The sequence below is a fragment of the Medicago truncatula genome, chromosome 3 (assembly GCF_003473485.1).
Source record: "Medicago truncatula cultivar Jemalong A17 chromosome 3, MtrunA17r5.0-ANR, whole genome shotgun sequence".
Taxonomy (NCBI): domain Eukaryota; kingdom Viridiplantae; phylum Streptophyta; class Magnoliopsida; order Fabales; family Fabaceae; genus Medicago; species Medicago truncatula.
The window spans coordinates 1,375,514-1,392,658 of NC_053044.1; the positions used below are offsets into that span (position 1 = coordinate 1,375,514).

General features: G+C 31.4%; 2 protein-coding genes across 2 annotated transcripts; one reads left to right on the forward strand and one right to left on the reverse strand.

The window, feature by feature from the left end:
- Positions 1-3,329: 3,329 nt before the first annotated feature.
- Positions 3,330-5,033, forward strand: LOC112420508 (uncharacterized). The gene is made up of 3 exons (XM_024780263.1): positions 3,330-3,453; positions 3,544-3,811; positions 4,022-5,033. The coding sequence occupies exons 1-3, from the start codon at positions 3,330-3,332 to the stop codon at positions 5,031-5,033; spliced, it is 1,404 nt and encodes a 467-aa protein (XP_024636031.1).
- A 5,957-nt stretch (positions 5,034-10,990) lies between these two features.
- On the reverse strand, positions 10,991-14,043 carry LOC11410516 (eugenol synthase 1). The gene is made up of 5 exons (XM_003598129.3): positions 13,801-14,043; positions 13,570-13,701; positions 12,416-12,644; positions 11,562-11,765; positions 10,991-11,223 (listed from the first exon to the last, which is right to left on the reverse strand). The coding sequence occupies exons 1-5, from the start codon at positions 13,987-13,989 to the stop codon at positions 11,027-11,029; spliced, it is 951 nt and encodes a 316-aa protein (XP_003598177.1). The 5' UTR covers positions 13,990-14,043; the 3' UTR covers positions 10,991-11,026.
- Positions 14,044-17,145: the final 3,102 nt, after the last annotated feature.

The following is a 17,145-nucleotide window of genomic DNA, read 5'->3' on the forward strand; positions in this document are numbered from 1 at the left end:
ACTAAGGCCGAGAAGACAAAAGAAGACAGAATGTACTAGAATTATACAAATCCCACAACCCCAAAAAAGAAAATAATACAGTACTATTTCTGTAACAGCACGGGTACATCGGCCATCATAAGAAAATGCAATAGATGCACACCAATAATAGTGAATGCATGCACAAAGTTGGGTATTTAAAAACTCACCACTTGTGATGCACAGAAAATAAGGTCATATTAATTCACATTTATCATTCAACTTGGTACTATTTTTGTTTGGTACTCTTTGTTCTTGCAAATAATTTACTTATTACTCTGAGTATTTGTGGTACTATATCTTATCATATTAATTCACATTCATTATTCAACTTTAAAATCACAAGTGTATTTACTATTCTCTAATGATATACTCTCTCCATTCTTTTTTTTTTTTGTCAAGTAGTCTAGTGGCTAAAGAAATTCATCTTAAAGATGAATAAATGGGGGTGTCCGGGGTTCGAATCCCGATCCCTGTATATATTGTGCATTATCCCTTACCAAATAAGCTTATGGGACACTCCCTCCATTCTTATATCTAAACATCTATTTAACTTTATTTTTGTTGATAATGATATACTCCGTTCATATATGATATTATTTATCTTTATATATTAGTAGAAAAATATAATCAAAGTAAGTTAGGTTAAAATTGCAAATTTTCAAAGTCATTTATTGCGAAACAAAGGGAGTATGATAAAAGCAAAGAAGACTTGCATACATGAACGGAGACTGAGGGAGTAAATTAAAATAAAAGATGACTAAAATATGAGTGATGATAGGTAAACCACCTTTGGTGGCATACCATCTTATACACCTTCCAACAACATGTCAAAAAAATATATAAAATATTCTTAAAAAGTGCCAACTTAAAAAAATATATATATATATTCAGATTTCATTTATTTTTCATCTCTATCTCACCACCACTCCCTCTTTCTTTCTCGTCAGCCACCACCACTTCCGTCACCGACCGCCACCATAACGGCGGCCACAAATCTCCCTCACTTCTCTCTATCTCACCTCCACACTCCTTAACCACTACCACTTTCAAAAACGGTTTGAACAAGGAGAAACCCTTTTGAGATAGGAAAAAGCAGAATGAATTGTGGATCAGATCTAGCTGGGGAAAATGGATAAACAGTGGTAACAGTTGTGAGATTCCAAAAATCTTCAAAAGTTTGAATTTTTATATCAAAATTGAATTATAGATTTTGTTGAGTAATTGGGGTTTTTTCCCCTAAACTATTACACACTCCGCGAAACTTTCCTTCTTTCTTCCTCAAACGTGTTTGGGAGAAAAGAAAATGATTGAAACTTTTTTTTTGGCACCTCATCCATGGCATTTTTCTGTTTATTCGTAGGAAATTGTGAGGGACATGTGTTGTAAGATCGTGATTAAGATTGTAGCCGGTGACGGAGGTGGTGGTGGCCGACGAGAAAGAAAGAGGGAGTGGTGGTGGTTAAGGAGTGTGGAGAGGTTGTGGTGGTGAGATAGATAGAAGTGAGAGAGATCTGTTTGGAGATGAGAAGAGAGTAGTTGTGAGATGAAATTCCTAAAATGTCCCTTGCCACATCAGCAGTGGTACAAAAGAGTGTACCAAAAGGGTGGTCTATGTATTTTTTTTCCCTAAAATATTGCATCTATTTTATCATTATAACCTTTCTTGGACTATCTTACATTTTCTTAAGGCAAATTCTATGGTACACCCAATGAATTTGGATGTATCGGTACACCAAATTGTAAAATTAATAATAAATCAGTTGTTTTTTTGAAGAAAAATAATTATTTTCTATCATTGACAACTAAGATAATTAAATTTTATTTACCAAAAGCTTCGACGAAATAAAATTTAATTTTTAAGAATTTTTATTACTCATAACAATGAATATTGATTATTTTTTATGACAAAATGTAATTTTTTTTAATATAATCCTTATAAATAATGAAATGATGGTTTTTCTTATGAAATGATGTTTTTTAAAATATAAATATTGACAAATACATTTTTATTTCATTAAAGTGATCGTTAATTTATAAATTTTGTGCAACAAAAGTACCGGTACACTCAAAATTATAGGTGTACCATTTCCCTTTTCTTAATCTCTAAAAAGCAAATATTATTAGAATACGTTCCTGTGTATAAAGTTGGATATCTTGTTCACCACTCCTGAAAAACACGGATTTCTTTCCTAACAAGGGACCCACCGTTCAAACTTCACTGAATCAATATCATTTTTTTCATAAGCAAAAGATTCTTAGAGAGAGTACAAGGAATCCTCCAACCTATGCAAAAAAAAAACTTGGATGAGTCACTAAAAATGTCATAATATATACACAAAATGTAAGTTGTAATAATCGTTAAACACAAAGTCAAATTTATTTAGAATCTTTGGACGATACTCCCTCCGTCCCTAAATAAATGATCTAGTTGACTCTTACATACATACCAATGCATATGTTTTATCTTTGATATCTTCAATTCTCTACTAAAAAAAAATTATAAAAATTTAATATTTTAAAAATACTCATCGAGACGAATCCAACAACATCTTACATGATATTATTTATCTTTGTAAATTAGTAGAAAAGTATGGTCAAAGTATATCAAGTCAATAATGCATATTGTCAACTAGGTCATTTATTAAGGGACGGAAAGAGTATTTTGAAAAAACTGAGCTACATATTTTATGTACTACCTCAGTCCCTAATTATAAGACCCTTTTAAAAAAACACGGGTTTTAAGAAAGTTGATTATTTTGTTAAATTTGTTGACAAATGACATTTTTTTTCCATGTTTGCTCTTCTAATAATTGAAATCACAATTCACTATTTTCCTATATTAATTACCCACTACTACTTTTTTTAGTTACTTCCTCATATTAATTACCCACTACTACTTAAATGTAAAGTTGGGAAGGCCATTGCATAAAAAAAAATGAACGTGAATAACAACCACTACTACTTGAATAACCATTCCATTTTTTTTTTGTCTACAAAAAAAATTGGAATCATTCTTTTTTTCCCAAAATTTCAAATTTGAAGCTCCAAACTTAAAATTTTTACGAACAAATTTCTGGCGCTATTTTCAAATTTTTGGCGCTTTTTTTTTTTTAAGAACAAGGAGCATGAAACAACAATATATAAACATATAGAGAATTAAACATATTCTTCATGAAAAATTATAGGAAGCCATGGAACCACCTCTTAACATAGATTTAAACATCCCTTTTAATCCTGAAAGTGAAGAGGAAACAAATAATGATCCTGAACATTATGTGGAAGAAAGTGAATAGGAAATAGAGATTGTTATGTTTGATGAAGACCAACCACAAGAAGTTTATGACACCAACATTGCAGATATAGAGTATGACTTTGAAGATAATGTTCAACATGTTAATGAGAGTGAACCTGAAGGAGTCCTTAATGCTGATGGTAATGTATTTCTTCTTTATTTAATTTCATTCAAATTTTTGTTATCATTTGTTAGGAGTAATTACACACAATATGCATTTCAATATGAAGGAACAGATAATGGACGCAAGTTTTTAAGCAACGAAGAGCGTAAGGCCATTGCTCATCTTCTTTTGCAGCACAACCATGTAGGAAGACTGAAAAAAGGGACTAGAAAATTGATTGCGTCAATGTATTCAGTCTCTGTTAGTGTCATTAAACGTATTTGGAAGAGAGCAAAACTCACAGGAGATGTGTCTCATAGGAAAACAACAAATTGTGGGCGAAAAAGGATTGAACTGGATCATGATCAATTTCTTCAAGTTCCATTATCAAAAAGGTCCAATACTTCAACTCTTAGCTTTACATTGGTTGTGGGGGTATAATGATCTTGATGCCATGCCACAAAGTAACTTTGTTTTTATGAAAATCATTAACTTTCAGTTAGCTTTATCATTTTTTTTAAATTACTACGTCAATGTTTACCATTTATGCTTAACATTGCTTGCACTTTATCTTCTGTGTATTAATGTTGGAAATTGTTGGATAGGTCCACTTTGCGAGATTTAGCTGAAGCTTTGAAAATAAACAAGTCCAGTTTATCGAGAATGCAGAAGCGTGGATGTATAAAACGCCACACAAGTGCAATTAAGCCTTGCTTGACTGAAGCAAACAAGATAGAAAAACTAAAGTTTTGCTTGTCAATGTTGGATAGTAGTACAATGCCACATGATCCAACCTTCAAAACAATGCATAACATTGTACATATAGACGAAAAGTGGTTTTATATGACCAAAAAATCTATGAAGTATTACTTGCTACCGGATGAAGACGAGCCACACCGCACTTGCAAGAGCAAGAACTTTATCGGAAAGGTAATGTTCTTAACTGCAATTACCCGCCCAAGATTTGATGTTGAAGGGAACGAAACATTTTCTGGTAAAATAGGTGTTTTTCCGTTCATCTACAAAGAGCCAGCAAAGAGAAATAGTGTAAATAGAGTTGCAGGAACTCTTGAAACAAAATCCATCACTTCAGTCAATAGAGAAATTTGTAGAAAGTTTTTGATCGAAAAAGTTATTCCTGCCATAAAACAAAAGTGGCCAAGAGATGAAATAGGCCAACCAATTTTCATTCAACAGGATAACGCAAGATGTCACGTCAATGAGAACGACATTGAATTTCGTCAAGCTGCCTCACAAGATGGGTTCGACATTCGACTGATGTGTCAACCTCCCAATTCCCCTGAACTAAATGTCTTAGACCTTGGCTTCTTCAGTGCCATTCAATCACTGCAACATAAGGAAGCACCGAAGACTATTGATGATCTAGTTGCGGCAGTGGAAAAATCATTTGAAATATTTCCATCCCACTTGAGCAATAAGATTTTCATATCACTACAAACATGTATGGTAGAAATAATGAAGGCAAAAGGTTCGAACAAATTCAGTATTCCACATATAAAGAAAGATGTTATGCAAAGACAAGGACGGCTACCGGTGTCTATCAAATGTGATTCATCATTAGTGGAAGAAGTGCTTGATCATTTGAATTCGCATTAGTATATTTGATTTGTACTTTTTGCTTTTGATCCCAGAAAAGCTGCAATAGATAACAACAAAGTACTTGCATAGTAAAAGGAATAATGCTAGTAGTGGTAGTACTAGAACTGTGTATGACAGCTGTGTGTAACCGTTTGATCATGTGTTGAAAACAAGGAATGCTGTTGTATCACTAGGCTATATAATGCCTCTTTTATTCAATAAAATGCAAGCAAATGATTAATCAAGTTAGATGTTAGTATAGCTATAGTCTTTTCTGCTAAAAGTTCTCTCTTTTATTCCTCAATTATTCTGCTCTTCTCACACTATGTCAGCACAAACATTCTGTGCGCATCCAAAACTCTTTTTATTCATAATTGGTGTCTCTTTTCATTCAAAACAAAGTACAGAAAATGGATACAGCTGACATAATATAACCATTAATAAAACCTATCAAGATAAATCCTACAAAAAGTCATCAACAATTGTTTCTTCTCCTTTTCTTCTTAGCTGTCATTTTCATAATCATCCTCGGGAAATTTGTTTAAATCAAAGTGTGGAAAGGGACAATCTTCAATGTTGTTGGACTGAACTTCATCACCCAGCTCTTCAAATGCAACAACTTCCAAGGAATCCTCAACAATCTCCCCTTCAACACCTTCCATGGAATCTTCAGCAATTTCCATTATATGATCTTCAAAGGAATCATCAGCAACTTCAAGACCTTCAAAGGAATCCTCAACCATCTCCACTTCAACATCTTCCATAGAATCTTCAGCAAGTTCCATTGCAAGCACTTTGACAGACATTATAAGTAAAAAAAAAAAAAAAAAAAATTGAACCAAAGAGGTACATGAATAAATTCTCACGTAAAAAAAAAAAATCTTGGGAGTTACCACTGTTTGGGACATGAATATAAGGCAGCCTTCAGTGCATCAATTGAGAGTTCCCACGTAAACTTATTGCTCTTTTTTTTATCAAAGGAAAAAAGAATTTATTGCTTTTCAAAAAAATATGTAGAGTAAATAGGGGTAATTGTGTAAAGAAAAAATTAATGCACTTGAAAATATCAAAAGGGTCTTATAAAAAGGGACAATTTTTTTTCTAAAAGGGTCCTATAATAATAGACGGAGGTAGTATATTATAAACTATGAAACTACAAAATATTAAAGTAAAACATGTGAGTCTACTCAAACACTTTCTTAATAAGTGGGGTGATGCAATAAAGAAGCGAGCTTTCGGCCGCTAAATTTTTTCACATTGCTAAATTTCGTTGGTTGATCCCTCGGAAGATTGTGGAAAATGTAGATCATGGTAAAAAAAAACCTGCATATGTTTCGAAGAAAACAATTCATAAATATGTTGACAAGGAGAATGCATACGGCATAGCATCCTCCAAGGCTTTTGAAGTGCCACTTGTTATTACTCATGTTGAAAATTTTGTTGATAATGACGACATTGTTGATGCAAATGACGCGACTCATGATGGTACTGATGACGTTAATGTTGATGCAATTGGTGTGACCTATGATGCAAATGTTGTTACTAATGATGAAACTATCGCTATTAATGAAACATATATTACACCTCAAGCACCTCCTTTGAATCGTGACACAAAGGTTCATTTTGAATTGTTTACTGCCTCTGAGGAAGATGCACAAGCAACACAAACGTCAACCATGTTTACTCAAATTGAGCAGCATCCTAAGGCCTAAGCAATACTTTCCAATTTGCTTTATTAAATATCACCTATGAATTTGTGGATATATCCCCATTGGTTGGACAACTTGTCCAACCAGGTATAAAACCTATTCTTGAGCTGGTGCAATCTGAGACCGTTGAAGTTGAATCTCCTTTTGAGAGGCCACCCCCATATAACTTTGAAGCATGTGAAATTCCTATTCCATATGTTGATATGCATCGAGATTTGGTATAAGTGGAAAGTGTGACCAACAAGTGTAACGCCCACTTTCGTTTAATCGTTTATTTAATCGAGTTTAGGTGATTATATTATATTTATATAATATATGTATGATTTTGATATGTTTTGATGATTTGTGGTGATTTTGGTGATTTGATCGATGACGTGTTAAGTTATGAGTATTGAAGGATTTGATTATGATATGGGAATTATTTTATTGTTGAATAAAATAAAGATTTGAAAATAATATAAAATATTTAGTTGAGGGCTGTTTTGATATTTTAGATAGTCTTGGGGGAGAAAGTGAGATAAGATAAGTAATTAGAAAAAGATATAAATAGGAGAAGACCTAATATTTTAGAAACTCATTGTACGTGAAAACTTTTGGAAAAGGGAGAAAAAGCTTAGAAGGGAGAAGAGCATAGAGAGAGCTGCGATTTCTTCATAACCAGGTAAGGGTGAGACTAGTAATTCAATAGCATTGATTGTTGTAATTCTGATGATTAGTTGACCAAGTTAGGATTGATTTAGAGAAGTTTTGGAATTAGGTCAAAGCCCTAAAAATTGATGATCAAACGGTAAAACTTGTTTAGATTGATGTAAGAACCGTCCTATAACCTTAGAACATGTTTAGGATGAATTCTGGAATCAAAATTAGGCTTTGAACCATGTTGTGTGAGGGATTTTTGAGAAAAACCCTAGTCTGCCCGTGCTTCTGTTCATCGCTCGCCACGGCGAGTGATGATCCTCGCCTCGCGAGTGATGAACTTCATCGCTCGCCACGCGAGCCCCTTTCCTTCGCCTCGCGAGTTGTTTGGTTCAACTCGCCATGGCGAGCAACCTTCCTCGCCTCGCGAGCTTAGGCAGAGTGCATGTCATATTTCGTGTTTCGACCTTTTTAGTTGAATCTTGTATGCCTTTGAGTACCTGAACTTACCTAGTATTGATTAGGAATGAATGTAGGATCAGAGGGAACCCAGAACAAGCTTAGTTGTGAGTTGAGTGGTGCTCGCCATGGCGAGTAAGTACTCTCGCCTCGCGAGTACAACCAGGATGAACTTGATTATGTGTTTGTGCGATCTGTGTCGCGCTTTTTGGTCCAGAGTGAACCCCTAATTGGTAATGAAACCTTATGATAACGTTTAATGCAGTCTGTAAAGCTATTGAGTTAAGTTGATATTATTTGAGCATGATTAAGGTATTATGCAATATGTAAGATATAATTGAAATGATTATGATTCTAGTAAATTGTTGTTGATATATTGATATCTCCTTGCTGTTATGCGACTTGACTATGCTGCTGCTGTTATTTAACTGAGTATGCAATGTTTATATATGAATATAATGAAAATGATGACGTTTTGCATCAAGTTATTGAATGCACATGATTACGATGATTATGATGTTTTGTTCATATGTGTCCATGCATAGCATAACATTGAGCTTAGTCCTCACCACGAAAATTAGGAGCTTTGTCCTCCGCACGTTTTATAGGAGCTTTGTCCTCCGCACGATTAAAGTATATTAATACTTATGATGACGATTGGTACCACATGCATATAAGGAGTCTAGGAGCATTGTCACATTGTCATGATTAAGATGCCTTGTTGATAATGAATGGATATGTGATTATGTGATAAGTGTTATTTGATTATGTTATGTTGTTTATAATGATTGGTTATATGATTACGTGATAACTGTTTAGCATTTATGCAAAGTTAATAATGGAATGATTGATGTTAATTTATGATTCGCAATTACATTGATTAATGTTATTTTATTATGAAATCTCACCCCTTCTGCTTGAAAATGTTGCCCTTCGTATGGGTAACTTGCAGGTGATCGTGCTTAGTGTGCAGTTGCTTCGTGAGTTGGCCTTGCCTTCACTGTGTCGTCTAGGTCGCTCTGATACGTAACGGGATGGGGTTATATGCTATAACATGCTTCATTCTCTTACGTGGATAATATGTTATTTTTATTATGTTATGGAATATGAACTATTTTGATGGGGCCTACGTGCCAAACTGATTTATGATTTTGAATTAAATATTCCGCTGCTATGTTAAAGATATTGTGAAGGTTAAATTATTATTTAACTGTTTTTGGATTACGTTTCTATGTGATATCCCGTTTATGGTTTTTACTCTGATAATTGTTTAAGAAATTTGTATATTGGGAAAACGGGGTGTTACAACAAGCCTGCTCATAATCTATCCAACTACCCTCCACATAGTTGTCATGTTTTACAAAAAGACCTTGTGTTGGCGTAGATCCTTGCTTCGTCCATAATATTTGATACAGTTGACCTTATTACACATGTCAATGCATAATTTTGAGCTTAAATATCTTAAATAATATATTAGAAAAAATTATAAAAATTTGATATTTTGAAAATACTTGAGAAAAATCTAACGACATCTTATATGATATCATTTATCTTTGTATATTAGTAAAAAAATATGGTAAAATTAAGTTAGATCAAAATTACACATTTTCAAATGGGTCATCTATTGCGGAACGGAGGGAATATAAACAATGAAAATGTTGACTCTGAGATTTTCACTCCTCGCGTCTCGAAGAGCCAAAAAAACGAACTTAATTGAGCTGGCCTACCAAACCGGTTCGATGGGTTCACCTCAATGAATATTCATGAAAGGTATTGAGTGTGCGGATTTGATAGCAACACAACACAATATAGTTGACATTCTTGGATGGGATGATGTGCCTTCTTTTATTAAGGAGGTATTTTTAGAGACGCTTCGGTTTGCCAAATTTTCGTTTTCCTTCTTTTTTTGTAATGAGAACTACAAATTAGATAATGTTATTTTAATCTAACCTTGGTCATTCTTAGAAATGAATTTTTTAAAAGAATTTACTTGCTCCGCCCAGTTTAATTGAGTCATTTTCTCATTTCACACAGATTAAGAAAAGCGTATAAATGAAAGAGAGAGAAAAATAATTTTGAATGCCTTTATCAAGTATTGGTGCATTCTTCTTTATCATAAATGTAAAGTAGAATATATTGAATTGGGAGTGGTGAAAGTAGTATTAATTAGAGTTATAAAGGAAAAAAGTAATTAATATTGAAAAGTGAAATGACTCAATTATTTTAGAACAACTTTTTTTTGCAAATGACTCAGTTATTATGGGACGGAGGGAGTATATACTCCCTCTGTCCTAAAATATAAGCAAAAAAATCTCATATTCTTTGTCTCAAAATATAAGCAAAAAAGACCAATTTTTATGTTATTATTATGTTTTTTCAAACAAATCATCTTTTTCAATGTAAAATTAAATGCAAATTGCATTCAATTTGTTCTTCTTTTTATTTTCTCCATAATTTTTAACCAATAAAAATTATTTTTACATCTTTCCATGAAACTTATTCCAAGGAGAACACAAAAAATAATATCTCAAAACACTAAGTATTAGTTTTCTTAATAAGTGTGAATTAATGTTTTTTTCTTATAAAGTATGTTTTATGAAGAAAAAAATGATCGGTTCAATTATTTTATAGCTAAACAGTAGAACTTTCGTTTTTTGAGAGGAACTATTCATATAAAATAATTGTTTTGAACCGTTGGAAAAGGTGAAATAATAAAGTTCTTCATATCATTCCTTCAAAAAAAAAAAAAAGTTCTTCATATCATAAAATTTGTAAATGGGTCCAATGCATCATTTCTTAACAAAGTTTGGAGGTCGTTAGGAAGAGACTGGTGAATCAGGATGTCGTTCCCAATTTGTAATTTAGGTATAGGTATATACTAAAAAAAACTTTAAAAAAAATATGCAATTGCTGCACGTTGATAATGGACCAAAATTGGTATTACCAAAGAGAATATATTTACTCAATCTCAATTTATTCAATAGAACTCACAATAAGCCTATGCGTTCTCAAATTATTTAATAGTACAATCAATATTTTAGTATACCTACGAAATTTATTAATCTATTTTTTAGTGGTGGCCAGGGTTTGAATTCTGAACCTTACATTATATATTATTATGCATTATTCATACCCATTGAGTTAAGCTCACGAGAACGACATTTATTAATCTAACCAACATCAAAGCTCACTATCAATAAAATAGGTTCATTCAAAAGCAGCAGATACAGGGGGTGGAGGATCAACAAGAAATTTATCAAGAAGTTGATCAATGGATGTGTAGTTGTAATTTGGATATAGTTGTGAAGCTTCAAGGTCATTTTCCTCTAGCTCAAAGTACATGTCGCCTTTAACAAATATGCTATGAACGATGGAAATTGGAATATCTTCTGGAGGGGGTAAAGCTGCATCATAAAAGACATATTTTACCATTAGTATATTTCACAATTTTGTTGCCCTAAAAGAAACATATTTTAAAAATAATATTATGATTTGATAAGATTATATCAATATGATTTTTTTTGACAATATATAGATTATAAATATGATGATGAGTTTGCATAAAACTTCGTTTATCATCACTAAATAATTTTAAACTCTAAACCTAGTAGTAATTAGTTAATTAATTTTTGGTGACAAAGCTAATTGGTTTATATAATGAGAATGTAAGCTTATGTATTTACATTTACATACCGAAATTTTAGATAAAGTAAAAAAAATATTGAATGAAACAAAGTCTTACTTTGTGATAGCTTGATAATATCTTCTTCTGGAACAAATACTTTGTTAAAGTTTTGACCACTTTTGAGTTCCCATAGTGATATCAACTCATTTTGTGATATGATATTCTTCAAAGGTCGATACACAACAATGCGGTTGTGTGCTCTTGGATAATTTGCCACTTTAATAGTGTACATAGCAATATCTTCTTCATAATTTAGTATAGCTAACAAAATATAAAATTATCTCGTGAGATTACTAAATAAATTCATTTGAATGCAACAAAAATATATGGAAAAAAGTAGTTGAATAGAAAGGTATATTATGTTAAGAATAATTCCTATAGTTAGTCTAAAGGTTTAGTGTAGGGATAAATAATATTATAGGCTAACTATTTTTACCCCTCATCTATTACACTCAAAGTCCATAAATTTTGAAAGGTAAATTATGTGTATTTTCAATCACATTTTTTCCTTAGCACATGAGTCATGACTATTCGATTGGAGAAATCCGGATAAGGAACACAGCGTCCTTCGTAAGGGCCAAGGCGCCCTTCATAGGGGCCAATGAGACCTTAGGCAACCTCTAAGCAGGCACCATCTTTGAAGCCTTCTAGAAGCATCTAGAAATCCCGATATCCAATACCCTGTTACCCGTCCCATACACTTGTTTTGAAATCGGTGAAAACCCAAACCCAGTCAAAACGGGGAAATCCGTCAAAATGGGTTTAGTTCAGGCGGGTAATTAACCACGGGTATGGGTTTTGTTGCCATGCCTACCAAGCATTCTCAAGGCATGATCAAAACAGATTAACCCTAGTCTGATAAATCGTACTTCCTGCAAGTGCAACTATCTAGCTAATGGAAAAATATGTACCTTTGGATTCACCACTGCCGTAGACAACAATATCTTTCTTGTTTTCATAAGGACGAAGCAAGAAATTCACAAAGTATGCACCAAAACAATTTGCTGAGACAAAAGTATAAGGGATTCCTGCTGCTTCAATTTCTCTTCTAATTTTTATTTTCTTATCAAGAAAAGCTTGAAATGGAGGAAGAGGGTGTACTCTGTCTTCTTCTACACCAAAGTCTGATGGAAGAAATCTCTGTAGGGAATATATACACTTATTAAATAAATATAGTTCCATATTTCAAGATATTTTCTTTTTTTTGGTCAAATATTTCAAGATATTTAGTTATATTAAAAAATTAACAGCAACAATTAAAAGAAAATAAAATTTAAAGATGAGGATACAATGTCAATGCCTCATGTTATATATATACACTATATATAAAGAAAGATGAGTTTTATTTTAACAACCATTTGGTTAACAACTTATGAGACAACCATAATTTATAAAGAAAATGTAGATATTTGCACCAAAACCAAAACAATAGATAAAGTAAAAAATAATGTGAGTATGAGATAGAAAATTGTCATAAAATGGATGTTCAAATATCATTTCTCATAAAGAAAATAGACGAGTTTGAGCTGACTTTTTCCTTTCCAATTATATCTTTCATTTAAAATATTTTATTTATTATTTTATCCTTTTTATAACAGTATTTAAATTATTAATTAAAAAATAGATAAATATCATTAAAATACCCTACTACAATGGGAACAATATTATTAAAAATTTATTAAGGAAATATGAGATTTTGGGTTGGATTTTTCATTATTCAAATTATAAACAAATTTTTGTATAAAAATGTTATATTGTTGGTGTCATTGAAAATGATAAGAGTTTATACTATATTTGCAATATGGTTGTGTAGTTGATAAATATAAGCATGATTTTTTACAATAAATCACAAACATCTCTACTTATAATTTTAATCTAAATCTAAATTTTATAAAAAATCATTTATAATTTACACGTGTTAGGGTAATAAAAAAGCGTATAAACGGGCACGAAGTGCTCGTGAACCGCTGGTATATATACAAAAAATTACATGAGTGGAAGGCTGTTGTGATTAACCTAAGGAGATGTCATTCAAAACATTTTTAGTCAATGGAATTTTTATCACCTTGATATTGCCAGCAACTTTAATAGCATCTATAATTTTGAGTTGCTCCAACACTTGTGGGTATGGAAAGGTACATATCACAATGTCTACTTGCTTAATCACTTTCACAATCTGGTCATGCTCAAGTTCTCCCTGCAATCAATTATTGTTGATATATACTTATCAAGAAATTAATTCATTAACAAGAATTATTTAATTTCATTACATAATATAGAGAGAAATAAGACTTGCCTCAACAAGTGTTACTCCAATGGAATTGAATTCCTTGCAAAGTTGTATCTTGGAGTTAGGAGTTTTTGAATTAATAGGGTGAGTATACACAAAAGTTGGATGACCTAATGAGATGCTTGCCTTCACCATATACTTTCCTATGTAACCAGTTCCACCAAATACAAGAATCTTATTCTTCTTTGCCTCCATTTTTTTGTGTGTACTCTTTTCTTTTTTTGATGATAATCTTTTGTGTACTCTATGCTCTTTGTAAATGCTTGTTATCTTACTCTACTTCGAACAAATATTTATAGTGTCACATTGGCATCTATCATTCAACATTTAAAAAGTGATTACTATTAAAAAAATGTTTTTCTGTTTTGTAGGAAACAAACAAGATATATCGGTACAAAAATGACCAGAGCATTCTTTTTTATCAAAACATGCATGACAGAAGTGTGACATTTCCATTAAGCCGGCTTCATTGTGGCTGGAATATTTAGACTACACCAAACTCCTAATTAAAGGGATGATCTTATATTTTAATTGAATTACAATCATGGTTAAAATAGAAAATGTCGAAATTGTTTGATCGGATGTCATGATCGGGGTTCGAACCCCGGTCCCTCCACTTGTGTGTGTGAGTTTATAATGGTTTTGTCATTTCGTCTATCTACAAAATAAAACAAAAAAACTGGATTCGAAGTATCATAAGGTCGAAAATTCAACCCCACACCGATTGTACTTTTACGGCCACATTTTTCTAAAAATTAATTCAATGTTACTTTGTTAAAAAAAAAATTAGAACTTGCTCAAAAAAAATAGAATTTGAAGTTGATCGTAAAGAATCTTAGAAAACAAACTCTTAAAATTTGTGATTGGACCTAACACAATTCAACAAAACCGATTTGTAAGACGAGAATTGTTCCTATTTTTTTAGAGGAATGTTATTTGATCAACCATTTTATATGACAACATAGGATTTGTTTGGGAGTTTGGATGACAGAAGGGAGGGGTTAAAGGGGGTGAGAAATATGGGAGGAAATTGGAGAAATCTTTCAATTTTTTTAAAGAGTGTTTTTTAGAGAATATTATAAATTTTGTGTTTTTTAGAGGATATTATATATTACACAAAAATTTATATTCCATATATTGTCGAACACAAAAATGTGTGTATGATTACTATATTTTAAATTTTAAGAATATTATAATAAAATAGATTAAATTTGAAGAATTCATGTAAATCCTTCAAACCCTCCAAAACCTTCTTCCAATACAATTTTTGAGTTCCTTCAAATGATGAGAGTTATGTATTATGAAGAAAAATTAACCCCCTGAAGCCCTCCTCCTTCATTTTCTTCTTTTTATTCCACTTGTTCATTCCTTTTTTTCAAAATCATTCCCTCCTTTCCCCTCCAAGCTCGCAACAAAGTCTTAGCGGACAACCAAAATATATAAAGAAATGTAGATCTTGACACAAAAATCAAAGCAATAGAGAGAAAATGAAAACACAATGTGAGTATGAGAAAAAAGTTGTCATAAAAGTTCACAAAATTGTTGTTCAAATATCATTTCTCTTTTTTTTTTTTATAGAAAAACTATTCCCACTTATATACACATGTTCATTCATGTCATCTCTTAATTATACAATGTGACACTCTTTAACAAAATCGTTTTTCAATTTTTTATTTTTAATAAAATCGTAGTTTGAGTTTTATGAAAACATGAAAATTCGTTTATCCAAAAAAAATTATTCGACCATGAAAAAAATTTCAGGTCTTAGCTCTCTAATTTTTAGGAGAAAAGTCCTTTCTATAACCAAAATTCAGTCGAGTGGTAAATAAAAACTGATCAAAAATTATTTTAATTAAAATTTAAATTCGAATTCTTATAAACAATTCTTCATTAACAAAAACTCTAAAATTCACCAAATAGAAGACAGGTTTTTCTACATATTAAAAAATAAGATGGCTTTTCTCCGATTAAAAAATGGTTAGAAGCATAGCATAGGCGTGTGTCCAACTTTGACCCTAATATAGTAGTACTAGCAAGGATGAAAATAGGTCATGCAGATTAAAGGTTTACGTCAGCATAGGTGTCATGCAGATTAAGAGTTTACGTCAGCGTAGGTGTCATGCAGATTGAAGGTTTACGTCAGCTCGAGTTAAACGAAAATCCTCCGTTTCAAAATGAATCGTTTTAGCAAATTGCACATAGATTAAAGAATGGAATGAAATAATAATTAGACATAACACTTTTTCTAAAGTGTCTTTACTTTATAAGAAAAAGACAAACTTAAAGTTGCATTGAAAATTGTGTGAGAGAAAAGTTGGAGAGGGTAACGTTGGAAGAAAAAAATTAAAGTTGTATTGAAAATGTAAAGTGACATTCATTTTAAAATAAATTTTTTGACTAAAATGACACTCATTTTAAAACGAAGGGAGTATTTTTTTAAGAGGAATACTAACTTGTGCCCTTGGGGCATATGTTAAGGAACTTAAATTGAAAATTTTATATAAAAAAATTATGTCAATTTATTCATTTTAGAGATTTAAAATTAATATGATCACCAATGTCTAAAGATACATGTTAAATTTAGGATCATACTAACAAGTGTTTTAAGATTATTTTCAATAAGAGATGTCTGACTTATTAAGCATTGACCTATGATGTACGGATACGTAGTATGAGTGTGGGTGCGATACAATACAGGTACACGGATACACGAATTTTTTAAAATTCATGATATGATACGACTAAAATACATTAACAAAATATTTATATATTTATACTAAAATTTATATGCATGTAAAATACTTGAAAAAAAATAAAATTAATCTTCAGTACTACATAATCATAAAAATCTCAATTTACAAAAAATAATACACGTGATCAAAATAAAAAATGTAAAGTTTTCATATAAAACATATTTTATTTTCATTCATATGTTAATGTTGATTTATTGAATCTCCTCCCTCACTTGTTACTTTCATCCACCCAAAGCATAATTTTTAATTAGTTAATCGAAAAACAATTATAATGATTCATATCTTAAAATGAATCATATGCATCTCTATTGAATTTTCACAACACAATATAACTTTTTTACCCTTCATTTTTTCTCCAAGATACGTCTTTGTGAAGTATCATATAAGTATATGTCGATTATCTTGTAAGTTTCTATTAAAAATATATTATAAATTAAAATAAAACGAAATTACACAATTCGTCCCTTAACTTAATTGCTAGTAACACTTTCGTCCTTTATCTTTTTTTTTTTTGTCCCGATTTATTCCTTTATGTTTTAAAATGACAATATCTTATCATTTTTAATTAGACTTTTTCAATGAAATTTGAGTTTCTTGA